The sequence below is a fragment of the Strongylocentrotus purpuratus genome, unplaced genomic scaffold (genome assembly GCF_000002235.5).
Source record: "Strongylocentrotus purpuratus isolate Spur 01 unplaced genomic scaffold, Spur_5.0 spur5_scaffold_6, whole genome shotgun sequence".
Taxonomy (NCBI): domain Eukaryota; kingdom Metazoa; phylum Echinodermata; class Echinoidea; order Camarodonta; family Strongylocentrotidae; genus Strongylocentrotus; species Strongylocentrotus purpuratus.
Window position 1 is genome coordinate 1272972 of NW_022145612.1, and position 24998 is coordinate 1297969.

Below are 24998 nucleotides of genomic sequence, written 5' to 3' on the forward strand. Positions count from 1 at the left end.
ATCTCTCCTGGATGAGGAAAGAAAGATCATGAGAGTTCAAAATAACAGGAAATAACACTCACTTCGTATTCGGCCTAGGCCTACTTTGTGAACATATGGGAAAGTCCCAAAATATGATCTAACAAACAGAATATATTCTCTTTGCTGCAGGTCTACTTATTTTAGGGTGCGTTAAAGCGACACCTTTTCACCCTAAAAACACAGTTTTCAAAGACGTTTAGTTTAAAACACGGTTGCGTTCAAGCGATTTGTCGTCAGTCGTAAAATTAAACGTGTTTCAAAACGCAAACATGAAACGATGAAAGTGATGCGTTATTTAACGTGATTCTGCAGAAACACGATCGCTAAAAATGGCTTGAACGAAACGGAGATCTCAATCATGATTATATGACGTCATTGTCGTGGCCTGCTTCCGGTTTTGCCGACAATCGACCATAAACAAATTCAGAAAGCGTGCGCCGAAGTTGACCTATATTTCCTTGGTCAAATTCCCCCTTGTGATGCGCAGTGGTTGGGCTTGAAATGAGTGAGAATCAGCATTTATTTATTTATTTATTTATTCATTTATTTCTAATATTTTGTCAGGGTAGCCCATTCACCAATAAGTAGTGGTCTTCCATTGGGCCCTGAATAAACATGAACATATTTACATCAAAAAGCATAACGTTTATACAGAACAGTTAAAATATAATTATATAGTACGTTTAGAAAGATATAACACAGCTATAGACGTGGCACAAACGAATACTCGTTTGCAAATTAATCATATATCATCAACCTAGCTCAACTGTAATGCCAATAGGAAAATATTGATTAAGTCGCAATTATGCGAATAAATCATGTTAATATAACAGAACATGCACGTCGTGTATGTTAGGCTGAGCTATTCACAAATTACAACTTTGTTTAAACAATCTCTTAAATGAATTGACAGAGGAAGCTGTTGTCATCGAATTATCTATCTAAAAAAATTGGGCTACACCTATAACAATCAATCATTTGGTGAATTGTACTCTTTTGATCAAATTGCCATATAATGAAATATTGAAAGATTCAATTTTCTGAGATTAGCACGAGAGCCTATTATCATGACACAAGTTTTTTTCAGTGTATAAGAACGAGACGATTTGACTCTGTTAAATGCAACAGTTGCGTCATTTGCACTGGCGGTAAGTGTCGTATCGTCATCGTACATATCTATGATACCTTCAGGATTACATCTAGGTAGACTGTTAACATAAATTGAAAATAAAAGGAGGAACGAGGAAGTATAAACAAAACAAATTTTGTCAGAAAAGTTCCCGTTATCAAGTTTCGAGTACTTTTCCTCTTCGATGCCGTTTGTGGTGAATGCTATGTATTCTACAGAGCATAGAAATGAACCTTGTGGCACACCTAATTTGATGGAAAATCGCTTGAACGATCTCCCGCATTAACCGTGTTTTGTAACGGCGTTTTGATTTGAGGATTCATGTTTGTGATTCTAGCTTCAAAAAATTGCTTAAACGCACCCCTAGGCAGATGCCCTGATAGTTTGCAGACGCAAGGCCTTGTCCGTCGCTGATGTGCGTAACAGTATATTCACAGTGAGACATGGCGGCATGAGGGCATACTGCAAAGGCCCTAGCTGATGCAGCCAGAGACTGGCTTTAGTATTTGAGGTAAAGTGTCATATCGGAGTCTGTGTGAGCATACTAGTTTCCTTGAGTGGATTCTTTGACTATGACGAGAGTAAGAAGGGCATTAATACTCCTTTTAAGTAGGCCTGTATAAGTCAAAATCCCTCTGGTTCAAGTTTTATTTTAATAGACTATCACATTGTTAAGACTATCACACTCAACTGCAAGATATGGTGGTGAGGCAGTATATTGCAGCACGTAAATATAATTTGCTTTAAAGTCATCTCTGATGATGAAGTAGGGGAATATACTAATTTTTTAAAATTAAATTGTTTTCCGCTTTTTGGTAACCCTTTGCAGTTTTGCATTCTCCCCCCGAAAAGTGCCCTTTTTGTTTGAATAAGAACTAAAAAAGATAGATTCTGACGAAATCCGTAGGTGCTCTGCTACGCTACGCAGCAGATTACCTAAAAATAAGGGGACGTTAAAACCTTTAGGGGGGAGTCCAACCTGATTTAAAATGTTGCTTTTAATAGAAGCGGAAAAAAGAGAGGAAGAGGGCAATGAAAGTTTGATCAGAGAAAATTTGAGCAAATTCCTAACAAAATTAGGAATTACATCTCTCATTTATATATACAAATATATATATATATATATATATATATATATATATATATATATAAAGGCCTACGCGTGAATATTTATATAAATACATACATGATATAGAAACCTGAACAAACCCCTTCATTCACTTTTGTTTTTTGGGGTGTCAAACTTTTTTACACATGCGCTGATCAGGCTGGGGCACAGCTTGCCGGCTCATGTTTGTAGTGCGCTGCTCATTATTCAGGGGCGATCGCGTGTGCACCTAACCTTTCAGTCGAGGCAAGCCACGGACTTCCCGTTATTCATACCTTCCTATTTCTCTCTCGATTTTGCCAGTTTTGTTTATTTTCTTCTCAGATCTCCCCTTTTCTTCCTGATTTCCCCAATTTTGCTTGTCATGGGAACTCCTCCCTCTCCCTCCACCATCCACCCTCCCCCTTTCCGCCTCCCCCACGGGTACGCCACTGCCATCATAAACAGGTAAGCGTTGCCGTACCGGAACTTGTGAAAAAGTAAAGGTCCGTTCATACCAGTCGCGTAACGAGCTAAAATTTCTTTTTTATGTGGGGGGGGGGGGGAGAGAAAAAAAATCAACATCACCACATAATGCGCAACTGTTTTTTTTAAGAGGGATGCGGATATCAATGATAGCGGTAAATTTTTTTAGCTATGGCGTACCGTTTTTTGTTAAAGGGATAGTTGAGTTCTTGTTTCAGTCCACAAGTTTTTTTCAAAAGTGCATGGTTATTGCTCTTATTCTTAATTATGACATTTCTAGTGCCCTTTTAGACCCTAAAATTGCTATGAAGGAAATTTTAGATCCTAAATTGGAAATTTAGCCAATACGATTATTCAAATTCAGCTCCACTTTCATAAAAATATGGTGACCGTTAATTAATTAATTGATAATAACAATACACGGGCCTGCTGTTTGTGCGTATTATAGCCAAAATTAAAAAGCCAACAAAAATCCAACATCGGCATTGGCTGAAATAAAACGTCAACGTCATAAAATGGATATTTCAGCCTTCTCTTTAAGGTCTTTAAATACAGTTTAACTTGAAATGCGATGGCTTTGCTGTGAGTTGCGGCAGAAAAAAACTCGATATATCGGCAAGTAAAACAAAAAGTGTACTGCGGATGTACCGTTGCGTTTCGAGGATAAATTCTCCTTAAGTCTAAAGGACCGGTCAAATGACATAATATTTTGAAAAACTCCAAATCCAGCCACGATGCAGCCCAGAACTTTTGATATGTTCAGAGATTTAGGACAGTTGGTGACAGTTTCACAAGTTTTCTTTTAAACTGTAGAGAAATAATAAAAGCAATATCAATGTACCTTGAAGCGACTTAAAAAAGACAATTTTGACAAAAATAATAGTTCGACACCAAATAGCGTGAATTTTCATCAGCTAAGGGGGGGGGGGGCGGCACATCCCCTGTCAGACACCCCCCCCCCCCCCCCCCCCTCTGTCTTCGCTGACGCGCCGTTTCTTTCTGTCTTTCATTTGATCGGCACCTTAAGACAGAGCGGGGGAATCTTGAGCGAACCTTTCCCTTTAAAAGTTCTATTTGAAGATAGTTTAGATAGGTATTTTATTGGTTTCCACAATATCTAATTTTACATAGAGTGTAACAACATATTGAAAATGATTATTTTATACATGTACATACAATGCCGGTACACACTATCAGAATATTGTCCATTAAGTTTAACCTAAGAGATAAAGTGGCGGAGCCTATGGAAAAGCAGAGCTTGTTGTGGATAGGCTCCTTAACCTAAAAATGACATAATTAACTAAAGTAAAGTTTATAAAATACAAATACACGCTAAAAGAGGGAAAGGGGGATTACAGGGATACATGCACCGATACTCATAATTAACTACAAAAGACAAGGAAAAGGGAAGGGAATATATCTGCAGCTTATTGAAACAATATTAAAATATAGTTTGTTCTCGATATGAGTATATAAGAAACATAGTTGGTATGGTCATACCGTTAGTTACTCATTGTAATGAAGAAAAGTATACAGTTTGGAGACAAGAATGATATGGATTCAGACACTTTTTTAAAGAAATGTATTAATTGACACTTCTCTGGTTCCGCGCGCGTTACAAAAATTGTTGGCTTCTGAAATATGAATAAAACTACAACATGCTCAGTGCCCGAGTGCGTAATGTGCTTCATTTGGACTGTGCGCGAGCTTGCGAGCCTGGTGCACAGCCCGGACTGTTTCCGTGCCGTGCGCCCAATCATCCGAGAAAATAACACACCCTATAGGCTGAACCGGTGACAGTAGTCCTTGCCTCTCATTCTGTACCTTGATCACAGCCTGGACTGTGTCCGTATCGCGCGCCCAAGCAACATACCCTCAAGGCTGAACTGGTGACAGTATAAAGTTGTCCTTGCCTCTCTTCTGTTCTTTTCGACGGTTGTTTGGGGGATCGAGCGATGAGTGGAGCGATGTGTGGGATGCGTTTAGGACTAACTCAAACCTCACTGAGCCACAACATAGAGTTAAATTGCAAGGGTTAAGGCTGAAGCCAGCTCCAGATCTAACGACGCTGAGGTGATGTGAGGTGAGTTTTAGGGGGCAGCTTGGCTGGCCATTGGCCAACCGATCCGAACAGACATATACGCATTTTGTGTCCAGACTCCAGAGGTTAAAAAGTAACCTTGGAAGATCTTTAAATTTGGAAAATTTATTAGTTTGACTGAGCTCTATATGGCCCCGTATTATACAGATTTACGATTAAGCGTAACTTTGAAAAATCAAGCATATCTCCTCAAATATAGCGTAATGTTGATAACCCATCTTATAAAGAAAGGGACGCTTGACATCAAGCGTAAAATAAAGCGTATATTTTTTAATTGATCGTAACTTTGTGCTTAATTTTTATCAAGCATAAAGTTACGAGAAAAAATGGCAGCCATACTGCTACTCCTGCAGGAAGAGGCTGGTACATGTAGGCGACTACGGGGCAAAGAATCTTCCGAGACTGAGTAGACCCATTGGATAGGCCTGACAATAAAAATAAAAGTTCAGAGAAAGAGGCAAAGCCAACAAAGAGATTAATAAACACAGATGTACCACATCCATTATACAGTGTGTCCCAGAAAAAACGAAACCGAGAAGTATCGATTTTCTATCATAACTTAATCACAACTATGATTAATAAATGATACATATTTGGGAAGCTTAGAGTCTCCTCTTTCATGTGATGCTACTCAGATAATGCATATTTCACGCATGAGAGACTAAAAGCAATTTGAAGGAAGGAAACCAAAAAGACATTTGGCGGGCGGTATCTGAATTTCGAAGAAATATTTACATTTCTAGAAATTTGAGTTTCTGCCCTTTCATATGACACCTCAATCAGGAAAAATGAGTGAGGAATTGTTTAAAGTAGTGCTTGCATTTCCATAATTTTATTAAACGAATTCGTTTTCACTGGCTGCCTGCCGTATCAATAAACGAAATTAACAAAAGACTTAACTCCGTTTCGTTGACAATCAGCCGTATACGAGAGTCTTCATGCATGGCTGATTGTCAACGAAACGGCGTTAAGTCTTTTGTCAAATCACGTGAGTAGCATCAACTGAAAGAGGAGACTCTAAGCTTTCCAAATATGTATCATTCATTAATTATGGTTGCGATTAAGTTATGATAAAACATCGATACTTCTCGGTTTCGTTTTTTCTGGGACGCACTGTACATTGGTTTAGAATACTAGTACTAGATTGAAAATTTTGGAAGATATACGACGTCATCGTCTGTTAATTTATTAGACAGCTACAAGTATAACAGTAAGCCCAAATTATGCCTGGATTACATTTGGCCCGGGCGCCGCACGATAAATTGGTTTACGATTTTTCGCGCGATTTTGGGGGCATCGTAAGAGGCTAAGGGCTACGATGTTTGTGTTTACATTATCTACGAGCATCGTGCCATTTCTTGTATTGGCCTACGGGGGCAGACCGGGACACATTCGTAAAGAGGTTGCTCGGAGATTGTACGGAAATCGTGCAATTTCAGTGCAACACCCGTGCAGCCTCTGCAATCTCTGCATGGAAATCGTACGAAGCTCGTGCAGCTTTCGTGTAGAGGTTGCGCGGAGAAGGCGCGGTGACCGTGCAGCCTCCGTGCCGTTTTTTCGGCGTCTGTTGCCCCCATGTTTACTGAAAAATCGTGCGTTTGCTGCACGATCAGCGTGAGGCCTCCACGCAATGCCCGTGCGGGGAAAATAAAAAACACAAACATTTTAAAAAGCACGTAGAAGTCGAGTTATGAACTTTACTTTCCGTATTAGGGAATAATATGGCTTGTACTTTAGGGATTTAATTAGATAATGAATAAATTACAAGAAGATAGGACATGTGATTATAAATACGGTATGATGATGGACAATTACTTTGTGTTAAATAGGTCTTAAGTCTACGTTTAAAAGTGTCAAGAGTTGGGGATTCACGGACAGGGACGGGGAGATTATTCCAGAGTTTAGGAGCACATACAGAGAAGGCATGATCTCCATAGCGGGTGTGAGTTCGAGGACCAGATGATAGTTGAAGATGAACAGATGATGATGAGCGGAGCCTGATGCTCAGGAACTTGGTCCTCACTGTGTCTTTTTCCACATGGTGCAGTCACTTAAAATCCCATCTTGACGATGCACCTTGAGTTTGATATGACAATGTTTGGTTTATATATTTATGCAATTTATCTGAATTGTAATTATGTATGAATTCCAGTTAATCATATTTATCTACATATACATTAATATTTTTGTAGGGGTAAAGTAAAATGTTATTATGAAGGCACCATTAAATTTGAATGTTCACTCTCAGTTGAGTCATTACTTAAATTTCCAATACTATTATGAAATCTCGGATATTTTGCTTAGCAGTGCAATTTAATTATTAGAAGAATGTTTTGTTGTTATACATGTATATTTAAATAAGCTGGCCTGCCAACATGCCACAGCAGTTTTTACTGATATATTGTTAATACTTATTTTCCGTAGATTTCAACTTAACTTAATAATTTACTATTCTCTTGGTCAATTGATTATTGAATGACCTTTATCACCTTATGTTTCTACATGTATATTCACTATTCAGTGATTTTAACCTCGACTGAGTTAGTTATTTCAACTTTTATGCAATTTTTCTTCGATGACACGTATATATATGCATTTGCTTTATCTGTGCAATATTATCACTGTTGTAATGTCACATTATGCATGTTTTTTTAATATAAGTATTAGGTTTCATACATGTATAGGTCTATATGATTTTCTAGGGTTGAATCACACTCCAGATACAGAATTTCCCCTCATAATCATATTGTGCCACTTTTTTCTGCTGGTGTGGTCATGAGTCTCCGGCATGTGATGCAACCCTCAGGAAATTTGATGGCTTTGTCTTGATGCATTTTAATTATTTGAATGTGGTACATGTATCTCTTATATTGTCCTTGTCACATAAATCTGCAACACTGGTTGCGTCTGGTTGGGATATAGGTGAGGGCGGTCTGCGGACTATAGTTATTTGGTTAACTTTGCCCAAGGGATGGCAGCACAGCCGGGCGCACCAGTGTACCTTTTTTGTGTGTGATTTGCTATTAATTGTTTATTTTTCAACTCTGTATTTTGATATCATGTGTTTTTTGCCAAATAAAATAATAATAATAATAATAATAAATTCATTTCAATTGGCCCAAGTAAAAACAGACATTTTGTGAATTTTTGGGCCGGTGTACGGCCGGCTTCCGTGCAGTACCTAAGGGCGCCGGGACATTTTTTAAGCTGTACAAGCGCCGTGGTGATGAGTTGTCCGCTCCAAATTCACCCAGCGTTTTTATCTGACCGTTAGGCCGTAGGTAACCCGTAAAGGGCCCGTGGGGCTCCGGACGGTGCCCCCACGGGACCCGTAAGGTTTGGGGGAGGAGTGCTCTTTTTTTGTTTAATCACCACCCCTCCCCCCCCCCCCCCGCCGATTTGAGTAAGAAAAACATTTTTTGTTTGTTTTGTTAAAACCTATTTTGTTATGCCAGAGAGGGGGCCCGGGCCCCCGGTCCACGGACTGAAATAATTTTCGCCTCTGTGAGTCTCAAAATAGCCCCCTAAAATCCTAAAAACCGTACTTAAAGAAGTGGCTTTTCTATGAAAAGTGAAAAGTTGCCTCGTATGTCGCTATTAGGGCGCTTTTGCAACGTGACGGGAGGCAAAGAGAATTCACTCAACCGAGATCTTCCTGTACTATGCTCCCTTCTCCTTTTTTAACCTGTATATAGAGCGCTTCCGCAAACACGACGGAAGGCAAAGACGAGGGTAACCCAGCAAAATAATCAATCTGCGCATGTGCGAACCAGAATTTTCTCCGTCTCGTTGATTTTCACGACCGTTCTCAGCAATAGCGTTCGCTCCCTAAACTTGTATCGCCGTACAATAGACCATTTTCGTAATGTAACCAAATTTAATGCATAAGCCTTTGTGAAGTGCCTCAAAACAAATTATTATTATTATTAGTATTAAATAACCGCCCAGCCCGAGCCCTATGCCCGAGCCCTGACGGACCCGCACGAGGTTGCAGTTAGAAGACGCATCGCACTGCTAGCTCGCACGATACGAGTCCTGTACTGGCAATAATATAATGCATTCATTATATGGCCGTGCGCGTGCCGTTTCCATGTAAAGGCCTACATGCTTGTGCACCGATATATTTGTTTTAACGAAACATGCAAAATCAATGCCGGATTTTTTTTTACCGTATAATGCTAGTTTCGTAGACAGAAATTGAAATTTGTTATAAAAAACACGTAAATAAATATATAAATGATGTTCCTATACCGCACAATTTGTCTTATTGTGTAAATCGATTTTATTATGTATGATGCCATTGCTAAGCCACCAATGACAATGGCATCGTACAATAATATAATTGAATCACACATCATTGATGGCATCAATTTCTTTCAACGAAATGAAACTAGCTTTGCCTTTAGAGTCTATAAGGGAAAAAATCCGGCCATGATTTTGCATGTTTCGTGTAACAAATATATCCGTATATGGATCAGCATTACAAATATTCACTCATATTTAATGTTCTTTTTATAAATAACCGATTTCAAACGGAATTAGTTATATATATATATTTGGATTATAGTGTCCATGATATAAATTCGGGACAGACAAAAAGTACTAAATAACATATTACGTACTAATTTAGTACATAATGGTGCATCCACACTTACTCATACCATGATATATCACAAACTCAATGGAAGATAGTGCGTACAAGTAGAAACCGTACTGGCAGATTCTGCAGTCTTCTCCTTAAATTGTAATTTTGACCACGATCTAGTCTTCCGATCAAAAATTGAATCTACATATAATTATAGAGTTAAGTCTCAGCGACACATTCAAGCGGGAGCACAGGCGGCACGTTACCCCCCCCCCCCCCTGGCTGATACAAAAAGAGAGGGAAAGACATTTTAAAAAGGATAAATGGGGTGAAATATTCAAAAGGTCATTGACATTGTCATTAAACATGTCAACTACGAGACATGAAGCAAACAAAATCCATATAGAAAAAGGAATAAAAACATAGATTCTTACGAAATCAATAGGTGATGTCCTACGCTACGCTGCAGATCACCTAATTACAAATGTTAAACGACTAGTCCAGGTGTAACAAGCTATTGAATTTTAAGAAAACAAAGTTTGTATTAGTCCATTCTAAATTAAAGGACAAGAATTTACATCACACACTGAGCCGATAAGAATTGAAAATAGGGACTTTTAGATTCGCACGAAGGCAATAGGTCTATGCTACGATCGACGTCCTGTTAATTCACTGCCGTGAACGGACGTCACACGTATCAGTCCACGCAAATCTAAAAGTCCCTAATACTGTTATTGAGAGAACTGAGTCGTTTACTTTCTTAAGTATTCTAATTCATGAGACTGTGTGTCATGAGACTGTGTGCCTTGGAGGAACATTACAAGAAATGCTTTCATTCAAATATTTTGATAGCTGTATAATTATCCCCAAAACGTTCATCGTACCAAATCATTCAAGATTCAAGTTCAAGATTCACACAAGACTTAGATCTGCAAATTTTCTTCTGACAATATTACTTTTAGTCACCCTACATTTGGTAAAGTCACAACATATTTAGTTCCATCAACTGAAACAACATGAATTTTGTGATAATGTTAACGCTTTCCTGGCAACAATATTACCACTGACATTGCACTTTTAAAGTCATCAGTACTTCCTATTTTTTACCATTCTGGTAACATCGAATCGCTCGACCAACATTAAAGGTAATGCAAAGTTTTGGGAAATTTTGAAAATTGCATGGATATTATTTCTTTAAAATTTTGATAAATTTGGATGCCCCTGTGGATGTATAATAAGTACTAGAAAATTTAGCCCCTAAAACAATTCTGCTTTTGAGCAAATTGAATGATCAAAATTTACCGGCGCTCCCGGTAAATTTAAATTCCATTCCATGGTAGCCGCGACCATGAAAATCTCAGAATATGCAATTCTGATATATAATTTCCAAACAGGAATAGCGATCGTTCGATTGTAGTCAAGAAACATTGTTTTAAAGCTAAAGTAATATCAGTCTTGAGAGGGAGCTATACAACATAAAGAGTTTATTATATACAATGTTATCACTTTATTAAGACTCGATTTCAACCACGACAACGATCATTGAATATTGTAAAAATCGCATATACTTCCAATATTTTTATTTGAACCAAATTCATGACCTCATACCAAAACTTGGTCCAATCTTCATCATCAACACAATCGTGGTTTTACTATTCATAATGAATATTTTGAGTAGTGCCCTAAAGGAGAGGGCTCTTAGGAGGAACAAGAAAGTAATAATAATGACAAACGGAACATTTGTGCAATGACTGCATCTCAATCCACTGACCAAATTGCAAATGTAAGATTTGCACGGATTTAGTGATCTTATATTTCAAACATTCATAACTCCCTTATAATTGGCTTGTTTATTTCAAAAATTCGCTTTTTTGTTTCTATTTTTTCTGCTTCTATACCTAATTATCACGAGGGTTAGAAACTACTAAAAACTGTCCCCTCATTTGTTACCCCCCCCCCCCCTCCCAGTTGCTTTGTGAAAAAACAGTATCATTGAGGGTAGTCAGCCCCATTAGCTCCGTTCACATATAACAGGATAAACCAACTGAAAGAAAATGGCCAAAGCTAGACAAACAAAAACAAAAAGACAAAAAGTATGATTACAGAAATTCGAAGCGCACATTTTTTTTTTTTTTTTTTTTAAATCCATTTATTTGGCCATGCTTTTCGTGACTTGAGGCTGTTTACCTCAAAAAGTTAGGAGGTTTAACACCAACTCTGAATCTATTTTGTACATCATATATTCTATAAATTAATCCTCTATGATGTAAGCCTACAAGTTTTTTATTTGTTTATTAGTAATTTCAAGCAGCCATAACAGGTATACTAATGACATCTTTCCTTTTCCTATTGTATTCCAGGAAACATCTTTCAAGGAAACAAAGAAGAAGCTTAAAGGCACTATGGAGCAGGAGCACAAAATGCTGTGCAATTTTCTCCTAACACAAAACGGAAGTAATTCTATCAGACTTCATGCACTTGTGAGCATATTTCTATGTTTCGTCATTCTTATACATCATCCAAACAGTGTGGTTGGGACACTAGGGGCATACGCACCTATAGAGTTCATTAGCGAAGCAGAACATTCACAATTTACCAACTTTGATGTGGATGAAAGAACCGGTGATATTTACATTGGAGCGAAAAACTCCTTATTTCATCTCCATTCAGACTTCAGTTTACAGGAAATAGTAAGTACTGCACCTGATCCTGCAGAATGCCAGGATCCAGTAACCTGCATCAACTACAACAGGATCCTTGCTATTGCACCATCTCCCATAGAAAAGCTTATCACCTGTGGAAGCTTTTCACGCAGGTGTCAGTATCGTGAGCTTGTGAACATATCAAATTCTGTTGAGCACCAGAGAATAGTGATCAATGCAAATACCCCGGCAGTGGCTGTTCTCCATAATGATTACATGTATGTTGGAGTTAGTCCAGAGTTCCCTCCATCTAATCATCCTCCCTACGTCACCCAATTGCATCTGGATTCACTCTCTTTGCGAGAAAGGCTCAATAATCAGAACGTTCGTGCAAGTCAGGAGCAGTTTGCGTTAAACTTCGTCAATGGATTTGAATTTCAAGGATTCACGTATTTCGTCACCAATCAACAGCAAATGATTGGTCAGGATCCACCTCAAGACCACGATTACATATCTAAGATTAACAGAGTTTGCCAAGAGGGCGACGATTTAGATTCATTTACAGAAGTTCAGCTAACATGTTCTTTAGGCAGCGACCGATCCTACAACCTCATTCAGGCCATTGAAGTGTCTATCCCTGGGAAAGATCTTGGTGAATCTTTCAATAGCAGTGAAGATCCTCTTCTCTATGCTGTTTTTGCTGAGTCTTCTGATTACACGGATGAACCTGCTGATCCTGCTCACTCTGTGCTATGTATCTACAAGATTTCTGAGTTACTTGCAAAGTTTAAAACTGCAGTGGAAGATTGTACGAGTAAAGGAGAGGTTGAGGTTCATGGAATACGGCATTTACAATCCAGATGCAACAATATTGTAAGTTAAAATACTTTGTTTATCAACGTTCAATGAGTATTCTGAAGTAGTTGGAATTTTATTTGATGTACACTCTATTTCAGTATATTTGGACTACTATCTTAACAAACAAAAAACATTTCCTCTTAAATAGTGTAATTTTGTTTTAAATGTTCTCTTTATTCTGGTTTGCATGGCAGATAGTCCTAAACTGTAATGATTTTTAACATGCTTTCTTGGTTCAGTTTGGATGCAGTAGTGTAGAACTACATTAAACATTAATATGAGCTGGAATATATAGCTGATTAATATTATTTCTTAGAAAAAATTTGCAAGATTCCATACCAAAATCAGACTATAAATAAAAATCGAAAGCCATTTATCATAAAATGTGTGTAATATTTGGCACACTTGACATTCATCTCTGAGAAAACTTACATGCTAAGATGTTTTTCTTATTTTTTTTGTTTAATCCATACAGGCTCTTAGTCGTCAATAATGTTTATATCTTATAGTATTTCAGGGGTAATTTTATATTTTCCAATACATCGTCTGCACGTGTGTTTCATTGGTCTCTCATTTATTGAAGGATCTACCGGACATTGACCTGTGTAACGTAGTTTGGCACAAGTATGCCAGGGGAACCGAACCACTTCAAGCTGAAGCTGTTATCCTATTGGATAACGTACTGACCACTTCGATCCGAACAGTGACTGTGGACAATAAGACAGTGGCCCTCATAGGTACAAGCACTGGAAACCTTCTCAAGGTAGGATTTTTTTTCATTTTAAAATTTATTTCATTTAGATATCGTCTTGCAGCTGGCAGAAGGGCGTAACCATTGGAGTGATTGGGACTTTAGAAATATTTTTAGATATATACACATTATATATTTACTCTTGTTATAGTCGATAAAGAGAGAAATCCCAGTCATTGTAAAAAAAAAAACGGCATAACATGTATAAAGCAATCAAAATCATAGAAATGAGTTTCTCGAAATTTGCTTTGTGGGATACACGCTAGCTTTCACCTATTCTTAGTCACACAAAATTAAGTAAAAGAAGTATAGGCTTTTTGTTCTCATTGTGATATTCCAAAATAATCCAAGTCAAGATCTTAAGTAAATTTAGGCGGAGGCATATTGGAGAACCAGTCGCGTTTGTCCCTTGTTTAACGATGCAAATGCTAGCAATGTCAACTGGTTCACTGGTTCAAATTTTGCTTAACCAAGCCTACATGTTTTACTTTCTGCGCAAGGAAAAATGTTAAAAGATTTAAATTCACTGAGGTTAATAGGGAGAAGATAAAAAGTAAAATAATGAAAGTTGTGCTATGAAATACATGTAGTAGGCTGACACCTACCTTTATTATTATGGGGTCAAATCTAAGTAGTACCACCTTTAAAGATGAAGTCCCCTCTGATATTAAGTTGGTTATGATAAAAGCAGGAAAATGAGAAAAACGGGTCAGTGAAAGTTTTAGCAAAATCTGATTTGCAACACAAAATGTATTTATTTATTTATTGATTTGACATATTTATACAGGATAAAAAAAGAAACAAACGAATCAGCAAAGCTGTTTTTCATCGATGTCCTGTTAACATGATTAAACATTTCTGATTCTAACCAATGGGATTCAGATTGGGTTGAGCGCACGAGCATGTACATGCTTATGCTGCTCTCCAAGAAGGAGCTCCTAATTACTTGATTTTGCTATATTTGATCTTTTGTACTATTACTATATGATTGTGTAAGTTACATGGCATCAGCTGGTCGAATTGTAAGTTTTATATGTGATTATTTCTGTTCTTGAATGTTACATTTTTTTATTGCTGTTTGTACTAGTACCATATGCTGTTTGTACTAGTACCATATGTAAGAATCTATGTTCCCTGTACACCTCTGTGCATTACTGTACATGTACATGTACCTCACTGTGTAGCTTTTGTGTATTGTTTGCTTCAACGAACTTGAATGCTTAGACTCAGATCAAACACAATGCAGCCTTTTTCATCTGGGACTATTCATCATTCTGTGCTGCTATGCCAGTGCTATTGACTTCGTTGACTGCAGCGGACAGACCATTGTCCATCCTTTGGGTTGTCAACCATTCACCAGGAAACATTTCCTTAAAACAAGGATCCCATACAGTGTTAACAGCAATGCCTCCTTCCAGTTGGAACTACTTCATGCCGGTGATGTCCACCCCAATCCCGGCCCAGACAAGCAACATGATGACACCCTACTCGCTACAAAACGTCTTGTCAATCAACCTGCTGCTGTCATCAAGTACACCCCAGCTGAACTCTGTCAGTGGAAAGATTTCACTGCACCTTTTCCATTACATGTTTGTGAAACTATTGGATTATATGGAATTCAAAAGACGACGCGTAAGAAAACCAGACGGGGTAATCAAGTTCAAGTTCAAGTTCAAATAAGAATGTTGTAAGGTGCAGTAAAATCGAGGCGGAAGGAAAAAGAATAGTCTTCGACATGTAAGTCAAGCAACGATTAGAACTTCATCACTTTCAGATCGTCTTAAACTTTGTTCAATTAATGTACGCTCTGTTCGTAATAAAACAACTATTATTCACGATTTTGTCCATGAAAGCAATGCTGATTTAGTCACACTAACAGAAACCTGGTTAACTGCGAGTGACACCGCAGTTCTACGAGAATTTGTTCCCTCTGGGTATCGCTTCCTTCACCATCCTAGGACTGGTCGCCGCGGTGGTGGAACTGGTCTTCCCTCCAAAGATTCCATCGATGCTCGTCAAGTTGCCGCTGGTCAAAAGGAATCATTTGAGTATGCTGAATATCATATTTCTTGTTAATCGTTTCGTCTTCATTTGATCAATGTATACAGACCACCATATTCAGAATCTCATCCCGTGTCTGTTTCACTGTTTCTTTCTCAGTTCAATGAATATATTCAAGATCACCTTTTGTCCAATGTTCCATTACTAATTACTGGTTATTTTAACATTCGAGTTGATGTAAGCTCATCTGAATCAAAGTCATTTAGAGACCTCCTCGAATCACTCTGTTATACTCAATTTGTAAATTTTAGTACTCATTCACATGGTCATACCCTTGACCTACTTATTTGTCGCGAGTCTGATGATATAATTGTTGGCCAACCATGGCCATGTGATTACCTCCTATCTGATCATATTCCTGTTATGTGCCATCTCAATACATGTAAACCAGTATTGGCTGACAAACTTGTGCCGTATCGCAAATACTCCCGTATTAATGCTAGGATGTTTAGTATAGATCTTGCAGAAAGTATACTCTGTCAAAATGTACATGTACCCAGTGATATCTCTGATCTGGCCTCCTTGTATGATATCACAATCAGAAAGGTCTTAGATAAACATGCTCCTTTAGTTTCAAAACGAGTAGTTGCCCGTTCTCATGTGCCATGGTACACGGACGAGGTTAGGGCAGCAAAGAAGCAAAGAAGAAAAACACAGAAACGATGGTCTAGAACACGATCTGATCACGATCTGAATGAGTACAAGAAAGCTCGCAATGCAGCATTGTATGTTTTGAATGCTGCTCACAGAACTTATCATAAAGATTTAGTAACACATAACAAAGATGACTCAAAGGGCTTGTTCACTGTCATCAAATCTCTCCTTAATGTTTCAAACAAACAACCAGTGATGCCATGTAACATTGATAAGAAGATTTTTGTGAATGACTTAGGAAAATTCTTTCATGACAAGGTTCTAAACATTCACAGTGACATTCAAACTAGCATAGGTTCGATGGATAGAATTGATACTGATTCATCAAGTCTTATTCCAGTACCTGATGGTATCAAGCTTGATAAGTTTAAATTTTATCTGAACAGGAAGTAGGGAAACTTGTGATGAAGCTCAGCAAGAAGTTGTTCTGCTGATCTGATTCCAGCAAAGATTCTCTTGCAATATATTGATGTTATACTACCTGTGTTCACATCCATGATCAATGTCTCCTTGTCTACGGGCCACTTTCCTAAAGAATGGAAAGTCTCACTTGTTTCACCATTGTTGAAAAAACCAGGGCTTGATGTTGAATTTGGTTATCTTAGACCCATAAGTGACCTACAATACATTTCTAAATTGGTAGAAGGTGCAGCCACACAACAGATTTTACAGTTTCTTAACAGTAATCCACTCCTTCCATCCAATCAGTCTGCATATAGACAGTTTCATAGTACAGAAACGGCACTACTCAGGATCCAGAGTGATATTCTGATTGCAATGGACAGACAGAAAATCACTCTCCTGTTATTACTTGACTTGAGTAGTGCCTTTGACACTATTGAGCATTCCAGATTACTAGATATTTTGAAGATATGCTGCGGTATCGACGGTGTTGCTCTCGGCTGGATCGAGTCATACTTGTCTGATCGACATCAAAAAGTTAAAATTGATGGCATTGTCTCTGACTCTTTCCAGGTGCCCTTTGGTGTGCCACAGGGCTCGGCCCTTTGCTTTTTATGTTATACACGAGTAATCTAATCAAGAGCACTCAGGATAATTTTCCTGAAGTCTCCTGTCACTGTTATGCAGACGACACACAATTATTGTTATCCTTTAAACCATCCACTAGTACTCAAGATGCAAGTGTTTCAATGTTGGAAAAATGTGTTAATTTTATTCATAGATGGATGCTTAACAATAATCTTAAGCTAAACGACAGTAAGAGTGAATTTTTGGTTATAGGAACTCCACAACAGATCTCAAAAATAAGCATTGACGGTGTAAGAGTTGGATCCTCCAATGTGATACCCTCTGTTACAGCAAGGAATTTAGGAGTTTACTTTGGTACTAATTTAACCATGGAAACATATGTTAAAAATATATGCAAATCAACATACTATCTTCTGTACAATCTCAGACGTATCCGCAAATATTTTGATCAAGAAAGTATGAAATTGGTTGTACACGCTCTTATCACAAGTAAGCTTGATTATTGTAACGGGTTGCTGTTTGGAATGCCTGATTCTCTGATAGCTAAGTTACAAAGAGTCCAAAATGCATGTGCAAGACTTGTCTATCGTCGGTCGAAATTCACTTCAACCGCACCTCTTCTGAGAGAACTCCACTGGTTGCCAGTCCGTCAAAGAATCTCAATCAAAATATTGTTAATTGTCTATAAATCATTGAGTGGTCAAGCCCCTAATTACATCAAAGAATTACTTCAACTCAAAGTACAATCACACAGTCGTAGCCTGCGCAGTTCCACAGATAAATTATTGTTTCAGATTCCCCATGGCAAAACTAAAGTAACTCTTGGGAACCGTGCTTTTGCTATTGCTGCCCCCAAACTATGGAATAGCTTGCCAATAGATATACGAAGCACTCCATCTCTCAATGTTTTTAAATCCAATTTAAAAACTTATTTGTTCAACTGAGTGATCTTATTTTGTAGAATTTAGTAAAAAGGAGCTCTTAACCAGCGCAGCTGAATATATTTTGTATAAAAGCCGCGCTATATAAATTTATTATTATTATTATTATTATTATTATTATTATTATTATTATTATTATTATTATTCTTTTCATTACATCAGTCAAAAAATACACAAAATGCTTTAAAATGCAAGAAAAACACAGTATTAGAAATTCGTTTGAAAGAAGTTAATGAATGACCAATCTCATTTGTTGAGTGAACAAATAAAATAGCAACAATAAAGACGGTTAAGAATCCCCATGGTCAGAATTAGATAACAAGTGCAAATACGAACATAATAATCCATATAAATATTATACATACGAAAGCATCTACAATATAATATACAATAAATACATAAATATAAATATATAACATAAAATGAAATCGAAACAAACTTTGATCAACGATTATCATGAATATTGAGTACGGTGGGCCAGAACATGTAAAACTTAATTTTTTTTATTTCAGAAAAATGTGCGTTTATAACTATTTTTTGAAAGAGGAAAGAGTATGAAAAAGATACTAGCCATTACTGAGACATGGCTGACGAATTCGGAGAGGGACTCCCACGCCCTAGCAACGATACGAAGCACTTTGCCTAACTTCGACATATTTCATGTCCCCCGCATCTCTTCCTCCGGCGGTGGTGTTGGAGTATTACTACACAAAGGTTTCAATGTATCCGAAAATGAGAGATCAACATTTCCTTCATTTGAGAAAATTGACTTGTCACTTCGCTCGTCTGTAACGAGTCAGCTGCGGTTAGTTGTGGTCTACAGACCTTTCTACAAGACATATCCTCCCTGATCGAGAGGCTACTGTCAACTAACCAAAGGATATTCCTTGTTGGCGATTTCAACCTACACGTCGACAATATACAGAACCACAGCTCTGCAACTTTCCTCGAAACGCTCGGTGCCTTTGGACTAGTGAATCATGTCACCACACCGACGCATCGAAGTAATCACACCCTCGATCTTCTCATCTCTCGGAAGGATGAAAAGCTTGTATCCAATGTAACGACAGCTGACTCCTTACCTTCAGATCACTCGATCGTTATGTGCTGCCTACAAACAGCACGTCCTGCAGCTATCTACAAGATAACAAGGTCACGATCACTTAAGACCATCAATCTCGATGATATGAGACACGATGTTGAAACCTCCGAGCTCGTCCAAAATCCTTTAGATGGGACAAATGAACTCTCTGCGCAGTTCTATAGAGTTCTTCGTGCGATTCTGGACGACCATGCTCCTGAAAAAGAGAAGAAGGTTATACTCCGACCTCACGCCCCATGGTATTCAGAAGCCCTGCAGAAGATGAAACGGGAGAGACGACGATGTGAACGTAAAATGATAAAGTCTTCCCTCCAAGTAGACAAAGATATTTACCAGACAAAATGCAAGGTCTACAACGAACAGATCAACCAGGCCAAGAATCAGTACATACAGGCAAAGATCTCAGATTGCGATCAGAAAGACCTGTTCCACGTTGTACGTCAACTAACCTCACCAGTACACGCCCACATCCTTCCTCAACACGAATGTTCTGCTCAGCTTGCGAATCGGTTCGCTGACTCCAAGAGAAAATCAACCATCTCCGAGATGACCTGAATCATGCGATTCATAATGACCTATCCGTCGATATCTTAGAGACATATTAATCATCAATGCTAGAATTCGATATCACCACGGAAGATGAGATTCTCACCATTCTAAAGTCCACATCGACATCTTCCTGTGACCTTGACCCTATGCCTGTACCACTTCTGAAGAAGTGCTTATCTGAACTTCTACCTGTGATGACTAAGATTGTCAACGAAAGTCTACAATCTGGGGTTGTTCCTGTTTCACTGAAGCACGCTGTCATGATTCCTAAGCTGAAGAAGCCTGGCCTCTCACCTGAAGAACTTGCAAACTATCGGCCTATTTCTAACATCAGCCACATTAGCAAGGTCATCGAAAAGGTTGCAGTTACCCAGATACAGGAATACCTGACATCACATGACCTGCTTCCTCAGACACAATCGGCATATAGATCTCACCACAGTGTAGAAACGGCCTTACTGCGCATCAACAACGACATCTTGATTGCGTTGGACAAGCACTTGGAAGCCATACTCGTCCAATTAGACTTCACAGCCGCTTTTGACACGATCGATCACCCTCTCCTCCTAGATCGATTGTTCCGTCGTTATGGACTCGCAGGTACTGTCCTCGGCTGGTTCAGATCGTACTTCTCACAACGGAGTCACGTCGTCAAAGTTGGGACCAGTACCTCACGAACTGTCGAGGATACTTGCGGGGTTGCTCAGGGTTCTATCATGGGGCCGCTTACGTTCACCCTATACACCGCACCGAACAACGACATCATTTCATCGCACAAGCTCAGTAGTATGATCTACGCAGACGACACCCAGATTTATGCCATATTCATCCTTCAGAACGTAATGCATTCACCGACAAACTGAACGCGTGCATTAAGGACATTAGAAGTTGGGCTGTTCGAAATCAACTTGCCATAAACGATAAGAAAACAGAGGTTACTCATTTCTCATCAAGATTCCTTAATCGGCCCAATCCCAGCGTTACCCTGATGGTAGGCGACACCAACATAGCGGCATCAGCAGAGGCAAGAAATTTGGGAGTTAGCATTGACCACCAACTTACGATGAAAACCCAAGTTAAGAACATTTGCAGATCTTCCATGGCTGCCATCCGCAAAATCGGACAGATCCGGATGTACCTCGACACTAAAACAACGAAGAAACTCGTCCATGCATTCGTCATTTCACGACTAGACTCATGCAACTCTCTACTCAGTCGCCTCCCAGACTCAGAAATCAACAAACTACAACGCATCCAGAATACCGTAGCCAGAATGATAGAGCAATCCCGACGGTCAGACCACATATCACCCATCCTCCTTCGTCTCCACTGGTTACCTGTAAAAAAACGAATAGACTTCAAAGTTCTACTTCTCACATACAAAATACTCCACGGCAAAGCCTCTTCATATCTATATGAGATAATCCATCCTTATGTTCCTGCCCGCACTCTCCGATCTCAGCAACAAAGTCTCCTACAAGTCCCACGCACCCATACTCAATTCTACGGCGAAAGATCCCTCAGCTACTATGGACCCACTCTATGGAACAACCTCCCCCTCAATATTCGTAACGCCCCGACAGTCGACTCATTCAAATCACTTCTGAAGACATGTATGTTCACCCAATAGTCTGTAATTATATATATGCTAGTTTATTTCAAATAATGTTATTTCCTTACAATAAAAGATCGTAATTATTTAACTATTATAATTGTGTTCATAAGTTTATATCATTTATATTATATCTTATTTTGTCATCATTGCATACGATATGTATTTCTGTTAATTTATGTATAATTAAATCTTTAGATCAATCATGTAATTTATTGTATATTTGATTGTTGTAAAGCGCATAGAGAATTTATTATTATGCGCTATATAAAAATTACTTTATTATTATTATTATTATTATTATTATTATTATTATTATGATTTTGCATTTCTTTTGAGAGAGAATTCCATGTTTTCGGGCCTGAATATCTAAACGATTGCTTGAATAATTCAATATTTGGTTTTGGTAAGACCACATCGAGTGAGTCAGAATTGCGAGTGTTGAAACCATGTCTATCACAGAACATTTCAATTTTATTACAAAGTCTTACGGGAGGATTACCATGTATACATCGGAACATAAGCATATTAATAAAATAATCTCTCCTAGTTTCAGAAGTTTGCCATTTCAAATCTTTAAATAGTTTAGAGACGCTGATATCGCGTGAACCATAATGTTTCGACACTATACGGGAAGCTCTTTTCTGTATGCGACGAATATAATCACGGTATTTAAGTAAACAGTTTCCCCACACTGAGCATGCATAATCAATACATGGTTGAATGGTTGCTTTATATAAAATATTTAGCAGGGACGTGCTTAGTGTGTTACTTAATCTTCGTAATAAGAAAAGATAATATGCAAGGCTTTTACACATTGTTCATGCCAGGTCAAATGACAATCAATATTAACACCTAGTTATCTCGCCGAATCAACCTGTTTTAGTTTGGTGCCATTTAAATATACGTTTAGTTCATTTTGGTTGCAATAAGCTCTCATTTTTTAGAAGTTATGATCAATTGAACACAAAATTGACAACACTGTGATGAATCTTGCGAGGTTCTCTCCTATTTGATTTGCACAAAAATGTCATATACTTTCATTTTCGAAGTTATTGATGACTGAATAGATTTTTTACATACAGAGGGTACATGTATGATTGTAAACTTTCTTCGAGGGAAAATAGAAATTTAAGATTTTTTTCGTACAGAGCAAATGAGAAGGAACCTCGCAAGATATGTCAAAGAGCTGCCACTTTGTGTTCAATTGATCACAACTTCTAAAAAATTGCATAAACTTCATAATTTTAACTTTCACTGACCTGTTCCTCTCATTTTCTGCTTCTATTAAAACCAATTTAATATCAGAGTGGACTTCCTCTTAATTTCTAAAAGCTTGTTCACATACGACTCTGTATTATGTTGGTTTTTGTATATTGACTCAAAGCCCCACTGTCCTACTTGTAGCTACTTGCTCCCTCTATATAGAAAACTTCCCCAATCGGTGCATGTTGGTCCCCCATGATCCTCTTTTTCTTATGTTAGTTGAGAGCTAAGTTAATGAGATAGCCACCTGTCAGTGACCTCGCTGTGTGGTATAATCCCTGCTTGCCCAGTAGTATTGACGTCTCTAAACATTCTGGCCCGTATTCTGAAGTCGTGTCTAACTTTATATAGTCATGAGTAAAGTTAAACAACTGTTTAGTTAGAATACGGGCTAATGTGTTTCATATTTTGTAATACACAGATAGTGATTATTTGTACATTTAGGACCTCTGTTGTATGCAGCTACTTTTTGTAAACCCCTACTTGCCTTTAATGTACATGTACAAGTAAAGAATAAATTTTAAAAGCTGCCACCGTTTTTCACGTCATGTATGAACAAGCCGTTAGTTAGGAAATCCTTGCATTCATATTTTTATTTGCACCTTGTACGGTGATATACTTTTCTCTCGTTTAAAGGTTCACATCAGTGATGCCACCCATGCTAGGATGTATGAAGACGTGAAAGTAGGGGATACCAGAGTGCAGCAGGATACCTACTTCAATGCCACTGATGATCATCTTTATCTCCTCACAGAACAAAAGGTAAATTGGATTAGATTTGATTTGGCATGGTTTATTAATAAATACAGTGCGTCCCAGAAAAAACGAAACCGAGAATTATCGTTTTTGTTATCATAAATTAACCACAATTATAATCAATAAATGACACATATTTGTTATGTTTAGATCCTCCTCTTTCAGTTGATGCAACTCATATGATGCATATTTCACGTATGAGTGTTTAAAAACAATTTAAAGAGATGGTACCAAAAAGACATTTGGCGGGCGGTATCTGAATTTCAAAGAGAAAATCACATTTCTAGAAAGTTACTTTTCTGCCCTTTCGTATGACACCTCAATAGTTATTCCTGGCTCATTTTTTCCTGATTGAGGTATTATATGAAAGGGCAAAAGGGGAACTTTCTAGAAATTTGATTTTCTCATTGAAATTCATATACCGCCTTAAAAATTACTTTCCTCCCTTCAAATTGTTTTTAATCACTCATGCGTGAAATATGCATCATATAAGTTGCATCAAATGAAAGGAGAGGATCTAAGCTTTAACAATATGTGTCATTTGTTAATTATAATTGTGATTAAGTTATGATAAAACATCGATAATTCTCGGTTTCATTTTTCTGGGACGCACTGTATATAAAGATCTCTGCATTTAAAATGGAATTGTGCGATTTTTATTTTTTTTTAAACAAGAAATTAAATACCGGTAGTACTAAAAACACATTTTAATAAAAAGAAATAGTACAATAACAGAAACAGTCAACATACTTTTTAACTGATGTAGATGATATTGGTAGACATGTTAAATGAAGGTCTCGTTTTGTCTACCAAATGATGATGTTCATACACGTACATGTACACTATACAGTGCGTCCCAGAAAAAACGAAACCGAGAATTGTCGATGTTTTATCATAACTTAGTCACATTTATAATCAATAAATGACACATATTTACAAAGCTTAGATTCTCCTTTTTTATTTAATGCACCTCATATGATGCATATTTCAAGCATGAGTAAGTAAAATGAATTTGAAGAGAGGAAACCAAAGAGTAATTTGGCGGACGGTATCTGAATTTCAAAGAGAAAATGTCCAGAAAGCCGAGTTTCTGCCCTTTCATATGACACCTCATTCAGGAAAAATGAGCTAAGAATAACAAAGTTCTGTTTGTTTAAAGTAGTGCTTGCATTTCCATAATTTCAGTTAACGAATTCGTTTTCACTGGCTACCTTCCGTAGCAACAAACGGAATTAAAGCCCCCATGACACCAAACTAGTTCTGACTACGTTCTCGAAAATGTTGCCAAACTGTTTGCAAACGGTGTTGAACGTAATAGCAACTGTTTACGATCTGTTTAAGGACTTCATGGACGGGCTCGGACTGGAATAATGTCTATAATACGATCCTCGTTCGTTCATTAACAGT

General features: G+C 37.9%; 1 protein-coding gene across 1 annotated transcript in view; it reads left to right on the forward strand.

Annotated features, from left to right (window-relative positions):
* The first annotated feature begins 5150 nt into the window (after window positions 1-5150).
* LOC105441802 (plexin-A4-like) overlaps window positions 5151-24998 on the forward strand; it is a 44358-nt gene continuing 24510 nt past the window's right edge. Inside the window, exons 1-4 of the mRNA XM_030972635.1 lie at window positions 5151-5230; window positions 11937-12924; window positions 13493-13672; window positions 23472-23597. Coding sequence (XP_030828495.1) covers window positions 5151-5230; window positions 11937-12924; window positions 13493-13672; window positions 23472-23597 — 1374 coding nt within the window. The remainder of the gene's footprint in view (window positions 5231-11936; window positions 12925-13492; window positions 13673-23471; window positions 23598-24998) is intronic.